The sequence below is a fragment of the Myxine glutinosa genome, chromosome 4 (assembly GCF_964187855.1).
Source record: "Myxine glutinosa chromosome 4, kmMyxGlut1.1, whole genome shotgun sequence".
NCBI classification, from domain to species: Eukaryota; Metazoa; Chordata; class Myxini; order Myxiniformes; family Myxinidae; genus Myxine; species Myxine glutinosa.
The window spans coordinates 58,003,325-58,026,070 of record NC_136264.1 but is presented as its reverse complement, the minus strand read 5'-3'; the positions used below and the strand labels follow the sequence as shown (position 1 = coordinate 58,026,070).

General features: G+C 40.9%; 1 protein-coding gene across 1 annotated transcript in view; it reads left to right on the top strand.

Annotated features, from left to right (window-relative positions):
* LOC137425846 (voltage-gated potassium channel subunit beta-2-like) overlaps positions 1 to 22,746 on the top strand; it is a 102,471-nt gene that overhangs the window by 57,743 nt on the left and 21,982 nt on the right. Inside the window, exons 5-6 of the mRNA XM_078775739.1 lie at positions 12,536 to 12,580; positions 13,007 to 13,051. Coding sequence (XP_078631865.1) covers positions 12,536 to 12,580; positions 13,007 to 13,051 — 90 coding nt within the window. The remainder of the gene's footprint in view (positions 1 to 12,535; positions 12,581 to 13,006; positions 13,052 to 22,746) is intronic.

Here is a 22,746-nt window from a genome sequence, read left to right as displayed (position 1 = left end):
TTAGCGTTTCCCCTTTCTCCTGCAGTTCCCTTTGTTATGTTGTGGCATGACCTGTTCTTTGTCCTCGCTCTTTCACGAGCCTAGGACATGTATAAGAAATCAAAGGGACGTGCAAAGCACCCCTTCCTTTATATATGGGATCTTTTCTCTGTATGCAGCTTTTACATTGTGTACTGAAAATGTGTTTCTCGGGTTCTACTAGATTAAATCGGCTGCAAATCTCAGAAGTAAATGCTTTGTACGTTCAGGTGATATGTCCCAAATTTCAGCAACGTCCCGTTTATGCATTATTGAGTTTTATTTAGAAAACCCTCAAAATCACGTTGGTGTCTGTCCGTCCATCCGCCCAAAATGTATTGATGCTCATATCTCAAGGACTATACATTGAAACTAGCTGAAACTTGGAATATACATCGGCCAATACGTCTAGTTAATGGCTTTCGAAACAATTCTGCCTAATAGTTTTTGCTTTGATTATTAAATATATAAAAATATATAAATACATAAATAAATATATAAAAATATATACACATTTTATAACTCTTCAAAATATTATTACAAAATCTAATGTGCTGTCCCAATGGCCTAATGGATAAAGCATCAGACTCCCAAGCTGGTGCTGGTGATTGTGGGTTTGAATCCCATCTGGTTTGAATATTTTTTTTTCCTTACTTTTTCAAGTCTTTCATATCATCTTGAATAATGAGCAAATAAACATCTTGTACAATGAGCAAATGCATTTTGTTCGTATTTAAAACATAATTATTCTTAAACCTAAATTTCAGCATCATTATGAGCATTGTACCACATCAAATTGCTTATTATATGGAAATCAACGGAGGAGGCGCAGGGCGCCCCTTCCTTTTTTTGGGACGGTTTCTCTGTGTGCAACTTTAACATGGGGACTGAAAATTCCTTTCTCGGCTTCTACTGGTATATTGTATATACAAATATACATATATATATATATATATATACTGTATATACGTATATACAGTAGTGGCTAAAAATATTGGCACCCTTGCACTTTTTTCAAATAACTCCATAAAAAAAACTCGAATTTTCCATAAAAATAAATTTAAATTCACAAAAGTATTTGGTCTCCACAATTCTTTTTTTCACTGTTAATATTACAGAACCTTTGTTTTTGATTCAGAACTTTATTTATCCTTTTAATTCAGAAAATAAATAGAAATGGCATTGACAAAATTATTGACACCCTCCACTTAATATTTGGTAGCATGGCCTATGGACAAAATAACTGCAGTCAAGTGCTTCCTAAAGCCATGAATGAGCGTCCTCCACCTCTCTACTGGCAGTTTGTCCCACTCTTCTTGTGCAAACTGCTCCAGTTCTCCCAGATTTGAATGGTGCCTTCTCCCAACTGCTGTTTTCAGATTTCCCCACAGGTGTTCAATGGCATTTAGATCTGGACACATTGCTGGCCACTTCAGAACAGTCCAGCGTTTTGTCGTAAACCATTCCTGGGTGCTTTTTAAAGTGTGTTTGGGGTCATTGCTTTGCTGCAAGACCCATGACCTTCTACGGAGACTCAGCTTTCTGACACTGGGTTCAACATTGTGCTCCAAAATGCCTGGTAATCTCTGATCTCATGATGCCATGCACACATTCATGGTACCCAGTGCCAGAGGCAGCACAGCAACCCCAAAACAACACAGAACCTCCTCCATGTTTGAATGTAGGGAAGGTGTTCTTTTCTTTGAAGGCTTCATTTTGTTTTCTGTAAAGATAGAGATGATGTGATTTACCAAAAAGTTCTAATTTGGTCTCATCTGTCCACAGGACATTCTTCCAGAAGGATTTTGGCTTGTTCATGTGTGTTTTGGCAAACTCCAGTCGGGCCTTCTTATGTCTCTCTCTCAGCAGCAGTGGGGTCCTCCTGGTCTCCTTTCATTGAGGTGGTGACGGACGGTGCGAGTTGAAACTGTCATACTTGTGTCTGAAGGTCAGCTTGAATCTGTATGGTAGTTGATTGAGGTGCTTTCTCCACCATTCGAACAATCCTTCGCTGCAATCTAAGATCAAGTTTTCTCTTATGGCCATGTCCAGGGAGGTTGGCTACAGTGCAATGGGCCTTAAACTTCCGGAAACATTGTGTACAGTGGATTCAGGAACATCATGTTCTCTGGAGATGGACTTGTAGCATTGAGATTGTCCTTGCTTGGCTACAATCTTGTGTCTGACCTGCTCAGACAATTCTCTGGTTTTCGTTATTTTCTCCATGCTCATTGCGGTACACACAGTGACACAAAACAGCAGAATGACTCCTTTTCTCTATTCAAACTGGTTGAATGAGTGATTTTTATATTTCAGGCACTTGCAACTCACCACAGGTGAGTTCAATTCCAAAGTAAAGGAGAATCACCTGCTTGAAATCTAATTATTTCTGACAACTTCTAAAAGATGCCAAGAATATTGTCTGGGCCATTTTAGGATTCGTGTGTGGAATAAGCTAAGATTTCGTGATTTTTTCAGCTTTTCTTTGTTTTGTTCCACTGCAAACCAAATAATTACATATGTGGATACCAAAACATTTTTTTTTCTCAACAATTTTCGTGAAGAAATGGTGAATTATTTGAAAAAAGTGCAAGGGTGCCAATATTTGTGAAAAATGCAGTGGTGCAAGGGGTGCACTACATCTGGCAAATAAAATACATTTACTTCTTAATGCAGCTGTATGAATCAAATTGGCACCCCTTTATATTAACGTTTCCAGAGCATTACTTTGTTCCTCCTGAGAACACAAGGGTAGTCCAGCATGCACACGAGAGTTTTTGAATGCCCCTTATTTTGTATTGTTTGGCATTTTCTACAAGCTATGCAATGTCCCTTCTTTTTAATACTTTGCCACATGGCACATACCCTTATATAAAGGGGCTTTTTCTATACCCCTGGCATTTTACCCAAAATATAGGTATACTTCCCCAAGGATCGTCCAAATAAAGCTGAGACTAGCATTTGCTTGTGTGGGAAGGCAAAAGGTGGGAAGACGTTTCTGAGAAATAAAGATTTTATTTGGGGAAAAGGATCAACAGGATGCTATAAATAAATACGGAAGGAACGAAGCAATTGACAGACACAGATTGGGATGAGGGGGGGAAAGGAACACGATCTTATGTGCATGAATAAATATTCCATGCTATTGTGCCAAAATACCGCCAGGAGGCGAGGGAGTGACGATGAGGATTAATGTCTTCGCAACTCTCCAAAAACTACACTTTTGTAGGGAGTGACAAAACAGAGAGGTGTTATCTCCACTAAACCAAAATGTGATCTGTATCGTACAGACATGGTCTTCTTCATCTCTGGGACCGTCCTCATGCACAGTGGATCCCTCTCATTGGCTGCCATCCAGTGTGGGTGGCACCATCTTTTTGGCAGTTCCACCATATGGGTTGGCCCTGTGGTGATTGTGAAGAAGAAGAGTAATTGAAGGTGTCGACCGCGAGGGACTTGAGGCTATTAAAGTTCTAGCTGTGGTAATGCTCAGGCGAGACTTGGCCTGCTGTGAGCTTGTCAGACAATGATTCATGCTGGTAAGATTGAGATAGTGTATGCTGTGAGATGGCTTGATTGTATTACCTCGCTTAATATTCATAATCTATTAGCTTTAATATACTCTTGTTGTATTTGCATGTGTTTCTTAGAGCCTGCTTGATTCAAGTTTAATAAAGCCTGATATTGACCAAAGGCTTCTCCATCATTCATTACAATTTATTAAACTTGAATTCTGATCACAATGAACAAGATGCTACAACTGAAAGAGTTTGATGTGGATCCGAACACTGCTAATGCCGGCAAGGAGTGGGCTCACTGGATTTGCGTCTTCAGACGATACTTTAGGGTTTACGAGTCTGATGAAGTTACGGATGCAGATAAGCTCAACGCACTCATTAATCATGTGGCACATCCCTCTATTGGTATTTCGCCCATTGCGCGAGCTACACCGACGCGTATGAGGTTCTCGAGACTTTGAATGTCAAGGCTCGTGGAACGGTCTACCCTCGTCATCTATTAGATACCCACTGTCGAGAGCTGGGGGAGACTTTGGAGCAATTATTGCAAGCTTTGAGACACCTGAGTAGAGATTGCAACTTTCAGATTGGTACGTTGCAGGAATTTCAAGATGATTTCATGCGTGATGCTTTTATAACTGGTCTGCAATCGCCTCATATACGACAACGGCTATTGGAGAATGACTTGGTGAATCTTCATGATGCGTATGAACAGGCTTGAACCTTGCAACTCGCTCAGACGTGTTTGGACTTGTACGTGCAATCTTATCTACATGTGAATGCTTCGACGTCAGAGGGACGACGAGGGGAGATGCAGACACTCACTCAATCTCAGGATACTCTGATCAATGTCTCCGCTACATCACTCCCACTCCAGGATTCGGAAGGAATGGTCGATTGTGAGCCATCATCAGCAGAGGAGTCAACTCCCAAGTTAATGACGACCACATCAGCTACTACCAAATGTTATTTCTGCGGATATCGGAGACATCCGCGTATTCAATGTCCGGCTCGCAATGCCATCTGTAATAATAATTGTGGGAAGAAACGGCATTATGCCAAGGTGTGCCGAGCTGTCAAAACGGTCGGACCCACTTCTGCTGGTATGCAGTTAAAAGCCACTGCGCTCTCCGCTATTTCGCCATACCGTCTAGCTAAAGCGGTGGTCAAGATTACGGTTAATGGTGAGGTCACCGATGCGCTGATCAGATCGACACAGGGAGTTCAGACAGCTACGGGAGTGCTGCATTGGTGAAGCGCCATGCTTGGCCGATCCTCCCCATGGGGAAAACAGTGTATATGGCATCATCATCTTTACATCAAAATATATGGGGATATTGTGTTGTGGAACTAGGAACTAATGAGACTAAGTACAAGAACGTGTAACTGATGTTACTGAGAGACTTATGTGCTGATCTTCTCTTGGGTCATGATTTTTTACAAAGGCATGCTGATTTAAACATGCATTTTGGGGATACTAACCCTACCTTCTCAGTCTGTAGTCTGGCAGAGGTAGTCGTCGATCCGCCATCGCTGTTTGCCAATTTAACTGTGGATTGTAAACCGATCGCTGTGAAGTCAAGATGACTTACCCGGGAGGATGCAAAGTTTGTTGCTATGGAGACCAGGAAACTTCTCAACGAAGGTATTATCGAGCCGAGCGAATCACTGTGGCGGGCCCAGGTATTGGTGACAACCAGCGCTAATGACTGGAAACGAATGGTGATAGACTATTCCCAAACTATAAATCGTTTTACGCAACTATACGTGTACCCATTGCCACGTATAGACGAAATGGCAGGAGAGGTGGCTAAATATCAAGTATTTAGTGCATTGGATTTGTGTAGTGCCTACCATCAAATCCCGATCCGAGAGTCTGACTATCTGTACACAGCATTCGAGTCTGGTCAGCGACTCTATCAGTTTTGTCGTATACCCTTCGGGGTAACGAACGGAGTCACGTGTTTCCAATGAGCAATCGACGAGATAGTATCTCAAGAGAATCTCAAAGGCACCTTTGTTTTTGTGGATAATGTCACTGTTTGTGCACGAACACAGAAGAGCACGACAATAACTTGAAACGATTCATGGAAGTAGTTTGCAAGTACAAACTGACTCTCAATGCTAACACTTGCACATTCTCGGCTAAAACTATCAATCTTTGGGATATACCATTTCATAAGGCTCGATTCGTCCTGATACGTCCCGTTTGCAACCGCTATTAGAAATGCCACCTCCTCGTGACTTAGCCGCACTGAGACGAAACCTGGGGCTGTTCGCATATTATTCCAAATGGATCCCAAAGTATTCTGAGAAAATTCATCCTTTGGTTGAAAGCAAAAAATTTCCGCTGTCTTCAGCTGCCAAACTGGCTTTTCACAATTTGATTAATGATATTGCTCAAGCGGTAGTAATGTCAATTGACGACAGTGTTCCCTTCGTTGTTGAGACTGACGCCTCCGAGTACGCAATCGCGGCTACCTTGAATCAGTCAGGCCGACCCTTCTTCTCCAGAATGTTATCCCACAGTGAGAGGCGCCACTCGTCTGTTGAGAAGGAAGCTTACGCCATAGTGGAGGCCTTGCATAAGTGGAAACACTTTCTTCTCGGAAAACACTTTCATTTGAGCACAGACCAGCGATCTGTAGCTTTTATGTTTGAGGGTCAACATTCCCAATAAATAAAGAATGAGAAAATCGCTAGGTGGCGTATAGAGCTTACAGAATTCGGCTACGACATCGTGTATCACTCTGGCAAGGACAACATAGCCGCTGATGCATTTTCTCATGCTTTATGTGCGACCGTGGGATCCGAGAAGGGATTGCGGGAGCTGCATGATTCGCTCTGTCATCAGGGAGTCACTCGCCTGGCTCATTTTGTACGATGTCGAAATCTTCCCTATTCCGTTGAGGACATAAAGCGAGTGTGTAGTTCTTGTCCTGTTTGCGCTCAACTGAAACCACAATTTCATAAACCACATCAAGGGGTTTAGATCAAGGCCACCCAACCGTGGGAGCATCTGAACATTGATTTTAAAGGTCCTCTCCCTACGGCCACCTCTAAACGTTACATGCTCACCATCGTAGATGAGCACTCACGCTTTCCATTTGCTTTTCCTTGTGGAGATCTCTCTTCAAATTCAGTGATTAATTGTCTCTCTGAGTTATTCGCGCTGCTTGGTTGCCCAGCGTATATTCATTCGGATCGGGGAGCCGCTTTCATGTCTCGAGAGATCAAACAATTCCTTCATGAAAGAGGTATAGCCTCCAGTCGAACGACCAGCTATAATCCGCAAGGCAATCGGCTCATGGAACGTTACAATGGGGTAATCTGGCGTGCTGTTTCGATGCGGCTCAAATCACGTGATCTTTCGGTTGGTCAGTGGGAAACGGTGCTGCCTGACACGCTACATTCAATCCTGTCTTTATTGTGCACGGCCAATAACGTAACCCCGCATGAACGAATATTTTCCTCTCATCGTCGGTGTTCTAGTGGACACTCGTTACTGACCTGGTTGTCAGAACCAGGACTTGTATTGCTACGTCGATCTATACGTCAAAGCAAATATGAGCCGCTTGTGGATGAAGTGAATCTTCTCGAAGCTAATGAGGAATACGCTCATGTTCGCTTAGCCGATGGTCGCGAGACCACCATGTCAGTTTGTCATCTCGTGTGGGGAGGTCGTGGATAGAATTTGGGAACCTGAGTCGCAGGTAAACTCACCTGAAGGGTTTTCCGAGAGCATTGCGGTACCTATCAAGGGTTTGCTAGAGATAGTGTCCATGTCTTCCACTCTGAAAAATCTCCCGACAACCGAGGAGATGGCACAAGTGGAGGTAGAACATACTCCACATACTCCTGAGCCGGAGATTTACCGAACACGAAGTCATCGGTCTTGCCGACCTCTGAATCATTTCAATATGTGATCTGCTTTAGATTGTTGATATTCTGCTTTGTAGTCGAAACCATCCTGGTGCCGTTTAGTTTGGCATTTATCGAATATTATTATTTCGGTTGATTGATTTGATACTATTAGGAGCTTCATTTTTCCAGTGGGGAAACTTGTGCTGATTGTGAAGAAGAAGAGCAATTGAAGGTGTCGACCTCTAAGCACTTGAGTCTATTTAAGTTGTAGCCGTGCTAATGCTCGGGCGATACTTGGCTTTCTGTGAGCTGAAGTCAGACAATGACTTATGCTGGTAAGTTTGAGATAGTATACGCTGCGAGATGGCTTGATTGTATTACCTCGCTTAATGTGCATAATCTATTAGCTTTAATATACTCTTGTTGTTACTCCCGCCACTGCCAGGAGTATTGCATTCGATCGTGTCCGTGTGTGTGTGTGTGTGTGTGTGTTTGTGTGTTTGTGAACAAGATATCTGGAAAAGTTCTGAACGGATTTGGCTGAAAGTTGGTGGGATGATTGCCCTTGGGATAAGGAAGAATTGATTAGTTTTTGGTGAAGCTCAGGATATTATTCCGGATCCAGGAAGTTTTTGAAGGATTGTTTACCATTGGAAGATAGGGCTCATTTTTTTTAACATTATCTTCTATATATTCTATATTTAACATTGTGATTTGAAAATAGTTTTTATATTTGTTATAAATGTAGTTTAAACTCGTGGTTATGCATTAGAGCGGTGTATTTTGTTGGCAGCGTCTTCTTCAAGTTTCTTTTATTTTTTTCTAATAAAGACATATTCTGTCATTTTAAAACCACTAAAGTGTGTATTCGGTTTCCCCGTTTCATAAAATGTATCGTTTGATATGTATGCTTTAAAAAATTTTTTTTTTTTTTTTAACCTCAGAAGAGATATCAACATTTACCTCAGCGAATGTCAATTTGGTAGTCAGTATTTGATGAACTTATAAAGACTTAGGTGAGTTATAAGTGTGACAAGCATGTGCACGGGATTCTTCCCAGAAGAATGAGTGGTCGCATTAGCTTGTACGACTTAAAATGAGCGAGTTTTGTTTTCACGTTTGGGCCAGTTTTACATGTTGTATCCCTAAGGAATGAAACGAACGTTTTTTCTGGCTTACAATTTTATTTGAAGTCACACATGCCTCAAAATACACTCATTTATATAGAATTGAACGCTGAATCCGAAAATGTAAGTGAAATTGCCTTGTTTTTTTTTTTACATTATCTTCTATATATTCTAAATATCTATCTGTGCAGTGTCTGCCTTGTGTTTTGTCTTGTCTTGTGTTGTGACTGAACTACTCCCTCAAACTTTTGTGAAATCGTACTATTCCAACTTGACCCACGGCGGGAGTATGCGCTCTACCGAGTGGCGTTCTCGTATTTGCATGTGTTTCTTAGATCTTGCTTGATTCAAGTTTAATAAAGCCTGCTATTGACCAAAGGCTTCTCCATCATTCATTACCGGCCCCTCGCAAAAGTGACCGTGGTGACCAAACTTTTCAAGCATAGTGTAGTCCAATGGGGAGTATAATAGGGGTGGAGGGGTGGATGTTTTGGCAAGAGTGGGGGGTTTAGCTTTGTTTGTTGTCTTGAGAACAGTAGGGGCATAGCACATGGACCTCCCCACCTCTATATTTGGCACTTATTATTACAGTACGTACTATTATTATTATTATCTCCCGTTGGACTTAGTTTGAAACGGGTGCTTATGGATTGGATGTCGTCCGTCCCTCCTCAACCATACCAAGGAGATATATGGCCCGATTTTGTTCATACTTGGTACAAAGACAAAACATGAGGGTATAGGCCTACATATGCACATCAATTTGTTTCACGAAGCAATCAAAGATGGCCAACTTGCAGCCATTTTAGTTGTAAAAAAAAACTGATAATGAACATGTCGTCAACCATTTCTCAGACATACGAGTACATTTACCGATGTTGTTCAAACATTGCAAACAGATAAGGAATTATATAATTGAGGATGATAAGGAATGGCACATATGCACGTCTTTTTTTCGAGATCAGATCCAAAATGGCTGACTGGCGGCCATTTTGTTACTTAGACATGTTCTCAACGATTTCTTGAACATGCATGGTCTGATTTTGTTCAAACTTGGCAAAAACACAGTGCATGATGGCATACACGTGCACCTGACTGTATTTTGCGAACTGATCAAAGATGGCTGACTGGTAGACTGGCGGCCATTTTGTTACTTACACGTGCCCTCAACCATTTCTCGGCATGCATGGACCGATTTTGTTCAAACTTGGCACAAAGACAATACATGAGTGTATACATATGCAGAAGATTTTGTTTTGTAATCCATCCACAGATGACCGACTGACGGCCTTTAACTCCTAGAGCAAAATTACTAAAACCATGGGGGTTGTGCCATTTTATGTCTTTTTCTTCTTCTTCTTCTTCTTCTTCTTATTATTATTATTATTTTAGTGTTATTATGTATACAACCATTCAAATTTTGGCATTTCCTGGACTACGATGACAATCTTATTTGTAGGACCGTTTGAACACTTGGCGTATCTGATGTAATCTAACCACAAGTCGTCTTGCTACTCTAAATTTGAAAATTTATAGCGATCTATTTTGCATTGGAATATTATGATTTCACTGCTAAGTTGAGAGCTTATTAACTATTACCATTCCACTGCTAAGTTCATAGCTTATTAACTATTATCATTTCACTGCTAAGTTGATAGCTTACAAACTATTACCATTTCACTGCTAAGTTGATAGCTTATTAACTATTACCATTCCACTGCTAAGTTGATAGCTTACAAACTATTACCATTTCACTGCTAAGTTGATAGCTTATTAACTATTACCATTCCACTGCTAAGTTGATAGCTTACTAACTATTACCATTTCACTGCTAAGTTGATAGCTTACAAACTATTACCATTTCACTGCTAAGTTGATAGCTTACAAACTATTACCATTTCACTGCTAAGTTGATAGCTTATTAACTATTACCATTTCACTGCTAAGTTGATAGCTTACAAACTATTACCATTCCACTGCTAAGTTGATAGCTTACTAACCACAAGTTATCAACAGTAAGTTGATAGCTTATTAACTATTACCATTTCACTGCTAAGTTGATAGCTTACTAACTATTACCATTTCACTGCTAAGTTGATAGCTTACAAACTATTACCATTTCACTGCTAAGTTGATAGCTTATTAACTATTACCATTCCACTGCTAAGTTGATAGCTTACTAACTATTACCATTTCACTGCTAAGTTGTTAGCTTACTAACTATTACCATTTCACTGCTAAGTTGATAGCTTACTAACTATTACCATTCCACTGCTAAGTTGATAGCTTACTAACTATTACCATTTCACTGCTAAGTTGTTAGCTTACTAACTATTACCATTTCACTACTAAGTTGATAGCTTATTAACTATTACCATTCCACTGCTAAGTTGGTAGCTTACTAACTATTACCATTTCACTGCTAAGTTGATAGCTTATTAACTATTACCATTCCACTGCTAAGTTGATAGCTTATTAACTATTACCATTTCACTGCTAAGTTGATAGCTTATTAACTATTACCATTCCACTGCTAAGTTGATAGCTTATTAACTATTACCATTCCACTGCTAAGTTGATAGCTTATTAACTATTATCATTTCACTGCTAAGTTGATAGCTTACAAACTATTACCATTTCACTGCTAAGTTGATAGCTTATTAACTATTACCATTCCACTGCTAAGTTGATAGCTTATTAACTATTACCATTTCACTGCTAAGTTGATAGCTTACTAACTATTACCATTTCACTGCTAAGTTGATACCTTACAAACTATTACCATTTCACTGCTAAGTTGATAGCTTATTAACTATTACCATTTCACTGCTAAGTTGATAGCTTACTAACTATTACCATTTCACTGCTAAGTTGATAGCTTATTAACTATTACCATTTCACTGCTAAGTTGATAGCTTATTAACTATTACCATTTCACTGCTAAGTTGATAGCTTACAAACTATTACCATTTCACTGCTAAGTTGATAGCTTATTAACTATTACCATTTCACTGCTAAGTTGATAGCTTATTAACTATTACCATTTCACTGCTAAGTTGATAGCTTACAAACTATTACCATTTCACTGCTAAGTTGATAGCTTATTAACTATTACCATTTCACTGCTAAGTTGATAGCTTACTAACTATTACCATTTCACTGCTAAGTTGATAGCTTACTAACTATTACCATTTCACTGCTAAGTTGATAGCTTATTAACTATTACCATTCCACTGCTAAGTTGATAGCTTACAAACTATTACCATTTCACTGCTAAGTTGATAGCTTATTAACTATTACCATTTCACTGCTAAGTTGATAGCTTACTAACTATTACCATTTCACTGCTAAGTTGATAGCTTACAAACTATTACCATTTCACTGCTACGTTGATAGCTTATTAACTATTACCATTTCACTGCTAAGTTGATAGCTTACAAACTATTACCATTCCACTGCAAAGTTGATGGCTTACAAACTATTACCATTCCACTGCTAAGTTGAGAGCTTACTAACCATTATCATTCCACTGCGAGGATTAATAGCTTACTAACGATTAGCAATTTACTGCTAAGTTGATAGCTTACTAACGATTACCATTCCACTGCTAAGTTGATAGCTTACTTACTATTACCATTCCACTGCTAGGTTGATAGCTTACTAACTATTACCATTCCACTGCTACGTTGATAGCTTACTTACTATTACCATTCCACTGCTAAGTTGATAGCTTACTTACTATTACCATTCCACTGCTAAGTTGATAGCTTACTAACTATTACCAATCCACTGCTAAGTTGAGAGCTTACTAACTATTACCATTCCACTGCTAAGTTGATAGCTTACTAACTATTACCATTCCACTGCTAAATTGATAGCTTACTAACTATTACCATTCCACTGCTAAATTGATAGCTTACTAACTATTACCAACTAAAATAAAATGTTACTATTTCGTACGAATGTTGTAATTTACAAGAATGTAAAAGAATCCATTGTGCATGGCAGAGCCGAGGTGGTGCTCGGAAATATAATCAAGAAGAAAGGATGGAGGTGAGAATATAATTTCTGTATTTTTCTTTCTATTCAGTTAGGATGGGGCAATGGAGATGGGGGTGGGGTAAGGGGGGTGGGGACAACACTTCCCTTTCACAGGTATAATTTTTAGTACCCATCTGAAGTTTCCTTGTTTATTGTCCTATCTTGCTGTTTGGCTGCTGCCATGACAAGGATGAGACAAATGGAAGTAGCCGAGCTGTTCATCACTCTTGCAAAAATGACAGATTTTAGGTTTTTGTAACATAACAATGTCTCTGTATAAATTCCTTCACGCTTATAATTACCATTGAGTGATTTGTCATTGTTTGTGTTCATGGACACGTTTAAACAAAGCAGCTGGAAATCAAGAACAAACATTTTATTTGTTCCCTAAAGTTATTTCTGTTTGAATGATTGTTTTTTGTTTCTTCGACCAAACAGGCGATCAAGTCTCGTAATAACCACCAAAATCTACTGGGGAGGAAAGTAAGTCCATCATTCCTTGATTCCTTTAGTCCCATATAATAATGATTTGACATCTTTGGGAAAGAATATTGTTCTTCACCAGATGTTTTTTTTTTCATTTACAGTGATTCTTTCTTTCTTTTTTCCAAAGTGATTATTTTTTCTTTTTTTCCAAAGTGATTCTTTTTTTCTTTTTATCTAAAGTGATTCTTTTTTTCTTTTTTTCCAAAGTGATTCTTTTTTTCTTTTTTTCCAAAGTGATTCTTTTTTCTTTTTATCCAAAGTGATTCTTTTTTTCTTTTTTTCCAATGTGATTCTTTTTTTCTTTTTTCCAAAGTGATTCTTTTTTTCTTTTTTTCCAAAGTGATTCTTTTTTCTTTTCTTCCAAAGTGATTCTTTCTCTTTTTTCCAAAGTGATTCTTTTTTTTTCTTTTTTTCAGTGATTCTTTTCCTTTTTTTCCAAAGTGAGATGTGGCCCAAAACGATATATAGCATGATGTTTCAAAAAATTATGGATGATTTGTGACAAAACTTTGTGGTTGAGTTGGGTAGGTGACAAGAACAAGCTGATTACATTTTGGTTAAAGTCCAGATCCAGATCCAGACTATCAGGGGAATGATAAAATAAAGATAAAACAAAGTTCTTTTTAGATCAGCCGGCACTCAGCTTGCTCGACGAGACTTTTAGGAGCTTGCTGGTTGTTGAAGTCGAAGCCCCACAGGCGGGAAGCGCACAAGATGGCCGTTCCTTGGTGCCACGAACGTGAGGTCCTTTGTGAGCGCAGTCCACCCTCGGGTCTGTCAGCCGTCCGGGGAAGCACAACACAGAGACACAAACCACCACTAACACCTCCTTCTCACGATCGCAAAAGTTCCCCCTGGGCTCCAAAAGTTCTCCTCACGATCGCATACGAGAAAACGTGACCACCCACCACGAAAGCCAGAACAAGAGAGAGAGAGAGAGAGAGAGAGAGGGAGAGAGAGAGAGAGAGAGATAGTCTAGTAGGAAGACTAGGTCCCCCTGCACCCCCCGGAGATATACTTCTAATCAGTGTTTCTAGATTGGAAAAAATGTGTAGAAAATGACTAGCTATGGCCCCAAGCTGAAAAAATGTCCCACATACCATTTTTATGCAAATTACTGCTGCAAATTTTATGCAAAATTATGCAAATTTTATGCAAATTTTTGATGAGGAGTAGAGTTGAGGGGTCTTTGAGGGCTTCATCGAGGTGCTCTCGGTTGCAAGACTGGGTCATTCTGAGAAGCACAGCAGGGTCAGAGATCATGATGTTCTCCTCCTCAGTGAATCTCTCCATCAACAGCCTCTCCATTGCCTCACACACTGTTTTGAGGCAAAAGAGGGACTTTGCGTAGGCCTTTCCACTGAGAACACCTTTGAGAGATCCACTTGTTACTAGTTGTGCCTCAAAGAGAATCTCTGCATATCCTGAACCACGCATCTTGTGTCCAGTGAGCATCCCGATGTAGTTCATGGATGTGTGGAAGGGTCCAATCGTTACTACATGACTAGCAAATTCATTTGGCCAGCGCCAGATGATGGGAAGGGCTTTCATGCAGACACCCAGATCAAATGTATTCAGGACCCATCTCTGACCCACCTCAGCAGTTGCTGCCTCGGAACGCTTCAGTAGCTCACGAACAACTGCGTTGTCTGTGATCGGTTGGTGGATAGGCGTGCAGTAGTCGACTGTTGATTTGCTGGGTGGGGGAGAACCAGTTGCAGAGGTGAAACCCCCTAGCCCAGGCACAGGCTGCAGGCCATTGCCATGCCATGCAGGCACCAGGCACAGACCGATCACAGACAACGCAGTTGTTCGTGAGCTACTGAAGCGTTCCGAGGCAGCAACTGCTGAGGTGGGTCAGAGATGGGTCCTGAATACATTTGATCTGGGTGTCTGCATGAAAGCCCTTCCCATCATCTGGCGCTGGCCAAATGAATTTGCTAGTCATGTAGTAACGATTGGACCCTTCCACACATCCATGAACTACATCGGGATGCTCACTGGACACAAGATGCGTGGTTCTGGATATGCAGAGATTCTCTTTGAGGCACAACTAGTAACAAGTGGATCTCTCAAAGGTGTTCTCAGTGGAAAGGCCTACGCAAAGTCCCTCTTTTGCCTCAAAACAGTGTGTGAGGCAATGGAGAGGCTGTTGATGGAGAGATTCACTGAGGAGGAGAACATCATGATCTCTGACCCTGCTGTGCTTCTCAGAATGACCCAGTCTTGCAACCGAGAGCACCTCGATGAAGCCCTCAAAGACCCCTCAACTCTACTCCTCATCAAAAATTTGCATAAAATTTGCATAATTTTGCATAAAATTTGCAGCAGTAATTTGCATAAAAATGGTATGTGGGACATTTTTTCAGCTTGGGGCCATAGCTAGTCATTTTCTACACATTTTTTCCAATCTAGAAACACTGATTAGAAGTATATCTCCGGGGGGTGCAGGGGGACCTAGTCTTCCTACTAGACTAAGAGAGAGAGAGAGAGAGAGAGAGAGAGAGAGAGAGAGAGAGAGAGAGAGACTGATTCTTCTTCTTTTCTCCTCCTCGAACCTTCACTCTAACGTCACACCGACGTCTCCCAGACCAATTGCCGCATTCCACTCAATCGCTCTATGGTCGGCTCGACCAATGACGAAACTCGGTGCATGGTCCGCCGGTTACGATAGTTTCCATGCCCCTCGTCCCACTCTGGGGGTGTGACCTTGTTCCTTAGTCGGTTGGTGGGGTGGGGTTAATTGTCCGATCTGGAACGTTCGGCCCTGTGTGCGGTGGTGGTTCATGGTTAATGGACTTAATGGACGTTTTAATAGACGTTTTGTATGGCCGGCCTCATAAAGATAAAAACATCGGCAAAAATCACAGGGAGCAACCACATACTGGGAGAACTACCCTTGGGCCCTCCCTAATTAGCATGACTTCACCCTCCGTGTGAAGAACAGATTTAAAAAAACTTAAGCTGACAGTTTTTCTACTTACATACATCGAGATTGGCTCCTATGCGTCCCTGGTCCATGCTACCCTACACAGTTCTATCTCCACTATGGTATTTCATTACCTACCCCCACAAACATAACAATATTAATATTCCAAACTGAACTGCTTCCTTTTGACATGGGTGAGGTTTTTATTATTAACATTAGAACACGATTTTTTTGCCAAAAACATTTTTTGGAAGGTGTTTTTTTTGCAAAAAAAAAAAGTTTTTTGTCTCATTTGCCTTAAAAAGCGGGAATTGTTTTTGGTGATGTTGTTTCCTTGTTTGACATCTTTAAAAGAGGTTTTTCTAGATTTTGCAAATTTTACTTTGGGAAAGTAGCTTATCAGTCAGAGTCCCTTAAAAGCTGCGAATTTTAGTGAACGTAGTCAAGAGACAGTGATTTTCCTTAGAACCCCCATATCCCCACTACATTTGAGCCTTGAGGCCTTGTAGTATACCATTAACCATGGGCAGTGCTGGCAAACACAAATTCAGTAACGGGTGCGGATATCTTTGAAATAATCCATATTCAAAGTATAAAATTAACTTATGGTTATATTGACAATTTTGTTGAACTGCACATATTTAAGGCCTCTTGGGGTTGAATATTAAAGTAGACTGCCTGTTTGCATTGGAGTGAGGGTGGTCTCCACACAAGTCAAATCTATATTATATTCTCCGTAGGTGATATGCTGTCCGGGGGTGTGGCTACACCCGGTCTGGCAGGGGCTTGATAAACAAATATCCACCATTTTCTTTCCTCACATAGCTTTGATGCCTGTTTTGTTCGGCCCGTGGTGTCTTGCTCTCTCTCTCTCAGTTTTATTTCAACTCTAATTCGATATCTCATTTCATTTTTCACAGGCGCTAACATGGTTTTAGACTCGGTTTAAAAAAACGGGAATTAAATCCAATGAAAGTTTCCGTTTACAGAATGAAATGAATTTTCAAAGGCTTATACATGAAGGCCATTGTCTCGCGCCATTATCCATGATCTCTCACGCCATTATCTCTCATCTCATGCCATTCGTCACATCACGTCACGTCACGTCACGCCATAGAACACCATATAATCATGCCATAGAATCACGTCACGCCATAGAACATCGTCACATCACGTCATCTCACGCCATTCTCATCTCATGTCATTATCATCATTATTATCTCTCACGCCATTATCTCCAATCTAACGCACCATCTGATTTCATTTTTATCGATGGTTTTAGACTCGGTTTCAGCAATAATTGAGAACATAAACGCACACACGGGAAATTTGCTGAGACATTTTAGAAATTCGGGAAATTGCCGAGATACCGGGTATATTAAATAATCGCGGCTTTTCACGACGCGATATATCTTACACCTTCCAAGATGACACAGACAGGAAATTGCAAAGAGATATTTCTTCGTTCTTATTTGATAAGTTATGTGCACATACACTTGAAATAAGTTTATTTGAAATCTTAAATTTTACAGATGTCATATACTTGCCATTTGATGATTACGTGCCGACACTCCTCTTCCTCCTCTTCCTCTTGGGGATCGTGAAAATTCATGTGTTGTGTGGAAACTCCCATTCCCGAAATTAACAAGACAGTCGATGAACGGCTTGATGAACGTCAACGCGGACTTTAAAAATGTCATTCACTAAAAATGTCAAGTGTGTGTGTGTGTGTGTGTGTGTGTGTGTATAAGAGAGAGACAGAATTGTGAGGAACAGAAATGAAAAAACGAGATGTGTGTGTGTGTGTGTGTGTGTGTGTATGTGTGTGCGTGTGTGCGTGTGTGTGTGTGTGTATGTGTGTGTGTGGGTGTGCATGCACATGCATTCACATGTTATCAGAAGTATATATGTTGGAACCCATCTGTGGATCGGTCCCATCGGCCGATGGGTCTGACCCGTTTGCGGATCCGCAGATGGGTCGCCCATTGGCCGATGGGCGACCCATCTGTGGATGCACGAGAAATGACAATGCAGACCCATCGGCCGATGGGTCTGCGCCATCTGCGAATGTGTTGTTCACCTTGAAGGAATGTGTTGACAGAATGGTGCTCTTCAATCAGGTACACAGTCATTGGAATTACATGTGGTAGGAATTTAACAGAGATGATTTTACAATGTTTTATTATCTATTTCTACCCATCTATTTATACATTTTGTCGTGTATAAATTGTCATTGTCATTTCTCGTGCATCCACAGATGGGTCGCCCATCGGCCGATGGGCGACCCATCTGCGGATCCGCAAACGGGTCAGACCCATCGGCCGATGGGACCGATCCACAGATGGGTTCCAACATATAAATTGTGTAGATTACATAATTTGTGCATCTGATAAATTGCCAGTAACCATTTTGTGAAACTGAATGTGCAGCATCCAAATGAAGATGTCCAAATGTCACACACGTCCATGCCCGTGGGATTCCCACGGGTGACTCCACTCGTCTTACTATAATTCACCAAATGTCCGTCCATCCGTCCGTTCCCAGGCACCGCAAAAACAGCTGAACCGATCGCAACGAAATTTTGGGTGGGTAATCCTTGGTCTAGGGTCTTTGGGGGTCTTCAGGGTATTTTGGGTCTTCAGGGGTCTTGGTGGTCTGAAGGGTCTTGGGGGAATTAAAGGGTCATCAAAAGTCTGAGGAGTCTCAGCAGTCTTAACGCAATTAAGATGGTTAAATAAGAGGGTGGTTATTTATCCTGTTTTTTGGGTTTTTTTTGGGTTTTTTGGGTTTTGGGTTTTTGAGACCTTATATAGACCCCTCAAGCCTTTCGTAAAATAGGCGATTTTTTTTTCAATTTCAGCTTTGGTCTCCAGCATTTTCAGGTTTGGACTCCCGCCGAACGTTATTGTCCCGGGTACCGTTATTGTCCCGGGTACCGCAAAAACGGCTGCACTGATCGCAACGATTTTTTGTGTGTAAATCCCGAACACCCAAAACACCCCGAAGACCCAAAACACTCCGAAGACCCAAAACACCCCGAAGACCCAAAATACCCTGAAGACCCAAAACACCCCGAATAGGGTGGTCCAAAAATTTGAAGATTGGATTTTCATTTCTCCACAAGCCTGCTCCTATTCCTATTGAAGAAAGTAGTTTGTGGTGAAAATTTGAGCTTGATTGGACAATATTTAGAGGTTGCTCAAAATGTTGACAAATTTTAATGAATAATAAGATGCAGAATTTTTAGCGTCATACATCAATTCATAGATAATTATCTATTTTCAATTACTCAAATTATTTATTATTGTTATTGTTGTTTGTTTGTAAACCAATAAATAATTTTGTACAATGTACATGTATGTTCAATTGTTCATTGTTCATTGTTCAATGTTCATTCATATAGTCAAATTAATATTAAAAACAAAACAGTGGATTAAACATTCATGTATTAATTTGACAATAAATCATTTATCAGAAAAAATTAATCATCCATCAGAAAATATAAAATATCTATCAGAGACAATAAAACAAATCTATCAGAACAATTAAAACAAAGTAAACATCAGAATACACATAATTTGAATGATTTTACTTGACATTGTTTTCAGAAACTTGTGTTTCAAAACATTGCCTACTTCTTTGACAAGATGGCTTTGGTTGACACTGGAAAGTTTTCACGATGAAGTTTCACAACTCTAAACACAAATGGCTTCTGCTCTTCATTATTGGTCAGAGTGTCATGGAAAGTTTGGATGAGAGGAACACCTCACTCAGCACAGTCATTGATAACCTTCATGCTGCGTATCTTCTTCTCAAGCTCTCGGTATGAGTTGACTGTGTTCCAGAGGTGTGGCTCCTTTTACAGAAAACTCAGTGATACTTCTTTGTCAGACTCTGAGATGACAACACCAAATAATTCAAGAGATCGACTTGTAATGTAGGTGTCCCCTGAGTCAGAAAGCCTGAAGGCTTTAGCATCTATCCCATGAAGATTGTTTGGCTTTGGAGCCCGCTTGAAGTTCTTCACCATCTTTGCCTTTGTCTCATCATCCACCCGGCTATCAAAAAGAGCTAATGCAACAAGGTGTTCTGACAAATACCAGAGGTGTCTAGTGAATGCTTTGACAGCAGTTTCACGGACAAACACATCTGGGTAAGAATCAAGGGTTGAAAGAAGAAGCAAATCATTGAGAGGTGCCTTTGTGGGTAGCGGCGCCTCATGCCAGAATCTCGCATACACAAGTGCAACAAAAAGAGCAATCTATGCGATTCCCTTCAATTCACGTGATGTTAGCTTTATTTGGTCTTTGAAGAGAACCATCTTGAGAGCATATATGGCTTTCATCATCCAGCGGGCATTGTGCATAGCTCCTGGGGAACGGAATTTCACCTCTCTGGCCTCACATCCACCCAGAAATGTATGGCATAGTCTCAGAAGTTCTTCATAGTCATCACGTCGGTGTTGTTCTTTGAGTGCAGCTGCATAAAAATGTATCATATTCTGACGTTCAACAAGGTTATCGGAAAATATTTTATCTTCTCCTACTTGGAACCTCTTCTTGTCAATTAAAGGCCACTGTTTCTGAAACCTCTTGAACAGTCTGATCTCAGGTCCGCGAGTAGAGTGGGTCCTATGACTTTAGTTGTAACATCAGAGAGCATTACTTCAAACACATGATGACGACATGCAATCCAGACAAGCTTAGCATCCAAAGCTGCTTCAATGAGGGTACATGCTCCGTTTCTCAGCCCTGTGTTGGATGCAGTGGTGTCAAACACTATGCCTTTCACCAACTGTTTGACATTCCACTCCTCAAGAAGTTGTATGCATGCATTTGCTTGTGCTACACCAGTGCCTTGGGGAATTTTTGGGACTCCAAGCAACTTCTCGGTATTCATACCTGTTACAAGTATCGCTACCCGATCAACAGATTCTTTGTGATTGCCAGTATAATCAGGGAGCAGTTTCCCATCCCAGTGTAGTATGAGTGGGCTATTCCATGAGAAATTTGCCTTTTCTTCAGTGGCCATTATTTCCCTTCCACGAATTCGAGCACGACGAATTCCACTGTGTGACAGAGAAATGTCTTCAATGGTATGACCAAGAGATTGTGCAAAAGCACTGGCCACAAACATAGCACGTCGATCTGAGAGATTTACTCTGTCCAGAGTTGCCACTATTGCTGGAGTGATCACCTTGATGGGAGCCTTTTTCACCTGTTTGGCAGAAGATGGACTTTGGAGTTTGAATTCATTGTCCCCTGAATCGGAGCTTTCAATCTCAGACTCATCATCATCATCAACCACAGCTGATGTTGATGGAACAGATTGCATTGCTGTTAGTCTCAGCAGCATGTTTCTTCTTTCTTTTATCTTCATTCTCAAGCCTGATACGCTTTCTGTTCTCCTTCACTGCCAGAGTGTTGTCCACAGAACCCATACATGAACTTGAGAGATCCTCACGCTGCATGATAAGGAATGCTTTGTCTTCTTCATTCGTCATTTTCTCAAGCGCATCATTTGGTGAGATATCGAAGAGGGATTGAAGATCATCTTTGAACATCTGCTCCTTCACTCTATAGTTTTCGAATGTCTTGGTTCTATTTTTCTTTACCAGTTTGTAGGCATCATACAACTTCAAAAGTTGGCGCTCACGGGAATCTACTCTCTGCACTGGAATTCGTGCTTTCTCCCAGTATGCACACACAGCTTGAACACTAAGTATGGCACTTTCACGAACTGTATGGTGTTCTTGTATGTGATGGTACACCATTTTCTGCAATGTGTGTCCTTTGGTTGGTAGTCCCCCACATATTATTTCCTTTTCAGACTTGCCCAGCAACCAAACTGTGGAAGAGCTGCGAGTTTCTGCCATCTGAAAAAAACAGGATAAATTAACAATGTTATTTTTTGAGCAACCTCCAAATAAGTGCCAATTGACCTCATATTTGGTTCATGTGATCATTATAAACACAGGAACAAGGGCAGCCTTGTGGAGCATGGATTCTTAATAGTATTAAATATTTACATACATCTGTGGACCACCCTAACCCCGAAGAACGAAAAGACCCCGAAGACCCAAAAATACCCAGTAAACCCAAAACACCCCAAAGACCCAAAATACCCCAAAGACCCAAAAGACCCCAAAGACCAAAAATACCCCAAAGACCAAAAATACCCCAAACACCAAAAATAACCTGAAGACCCAAAAGACCCGGAAGACCCAAAATACCCTGAAGACCCAAAACACCCCAAAGACCACAAAGACCCTTGAAGACCCTGAAGACCCAAAAGACCCAAAACACCGCAAATACCCAAAACACCCCGAAGACCCAAAATCCCCGAAGAGCCAAAATACCCTGAAGACCCAAAACACCCCGAAGGACCAAAAGACCCCAAAGACCCAAAAGACCCCAAAGACCAAAAATACCCTGAAGACCCAAAAGACCCTTAAGACCCAAAACACCCCGAAGAACCAAAAGTCCCCGAAGACCCAAAAATACCCGGAAGACCTAAAAGACCCCAAAGACTCAAAATACCCAAAGACCCAAAACACCCCAATGACCCAAAACACCCCGAAGACCCAAAATCCCTGAAGACCCAAAAGACCCTGACGACCCAAAAAACCCAAAATACCCCAAAGACCAAAAAGACCCTGAAGACCCAACAATACCCAGAAGATCCAAAAGACCCCAAAGACCCAAAATACCCCAAAGACCAAAAAGACCCTGAAGACCCAAAAGACCCTGAAGACCCAAAAGAC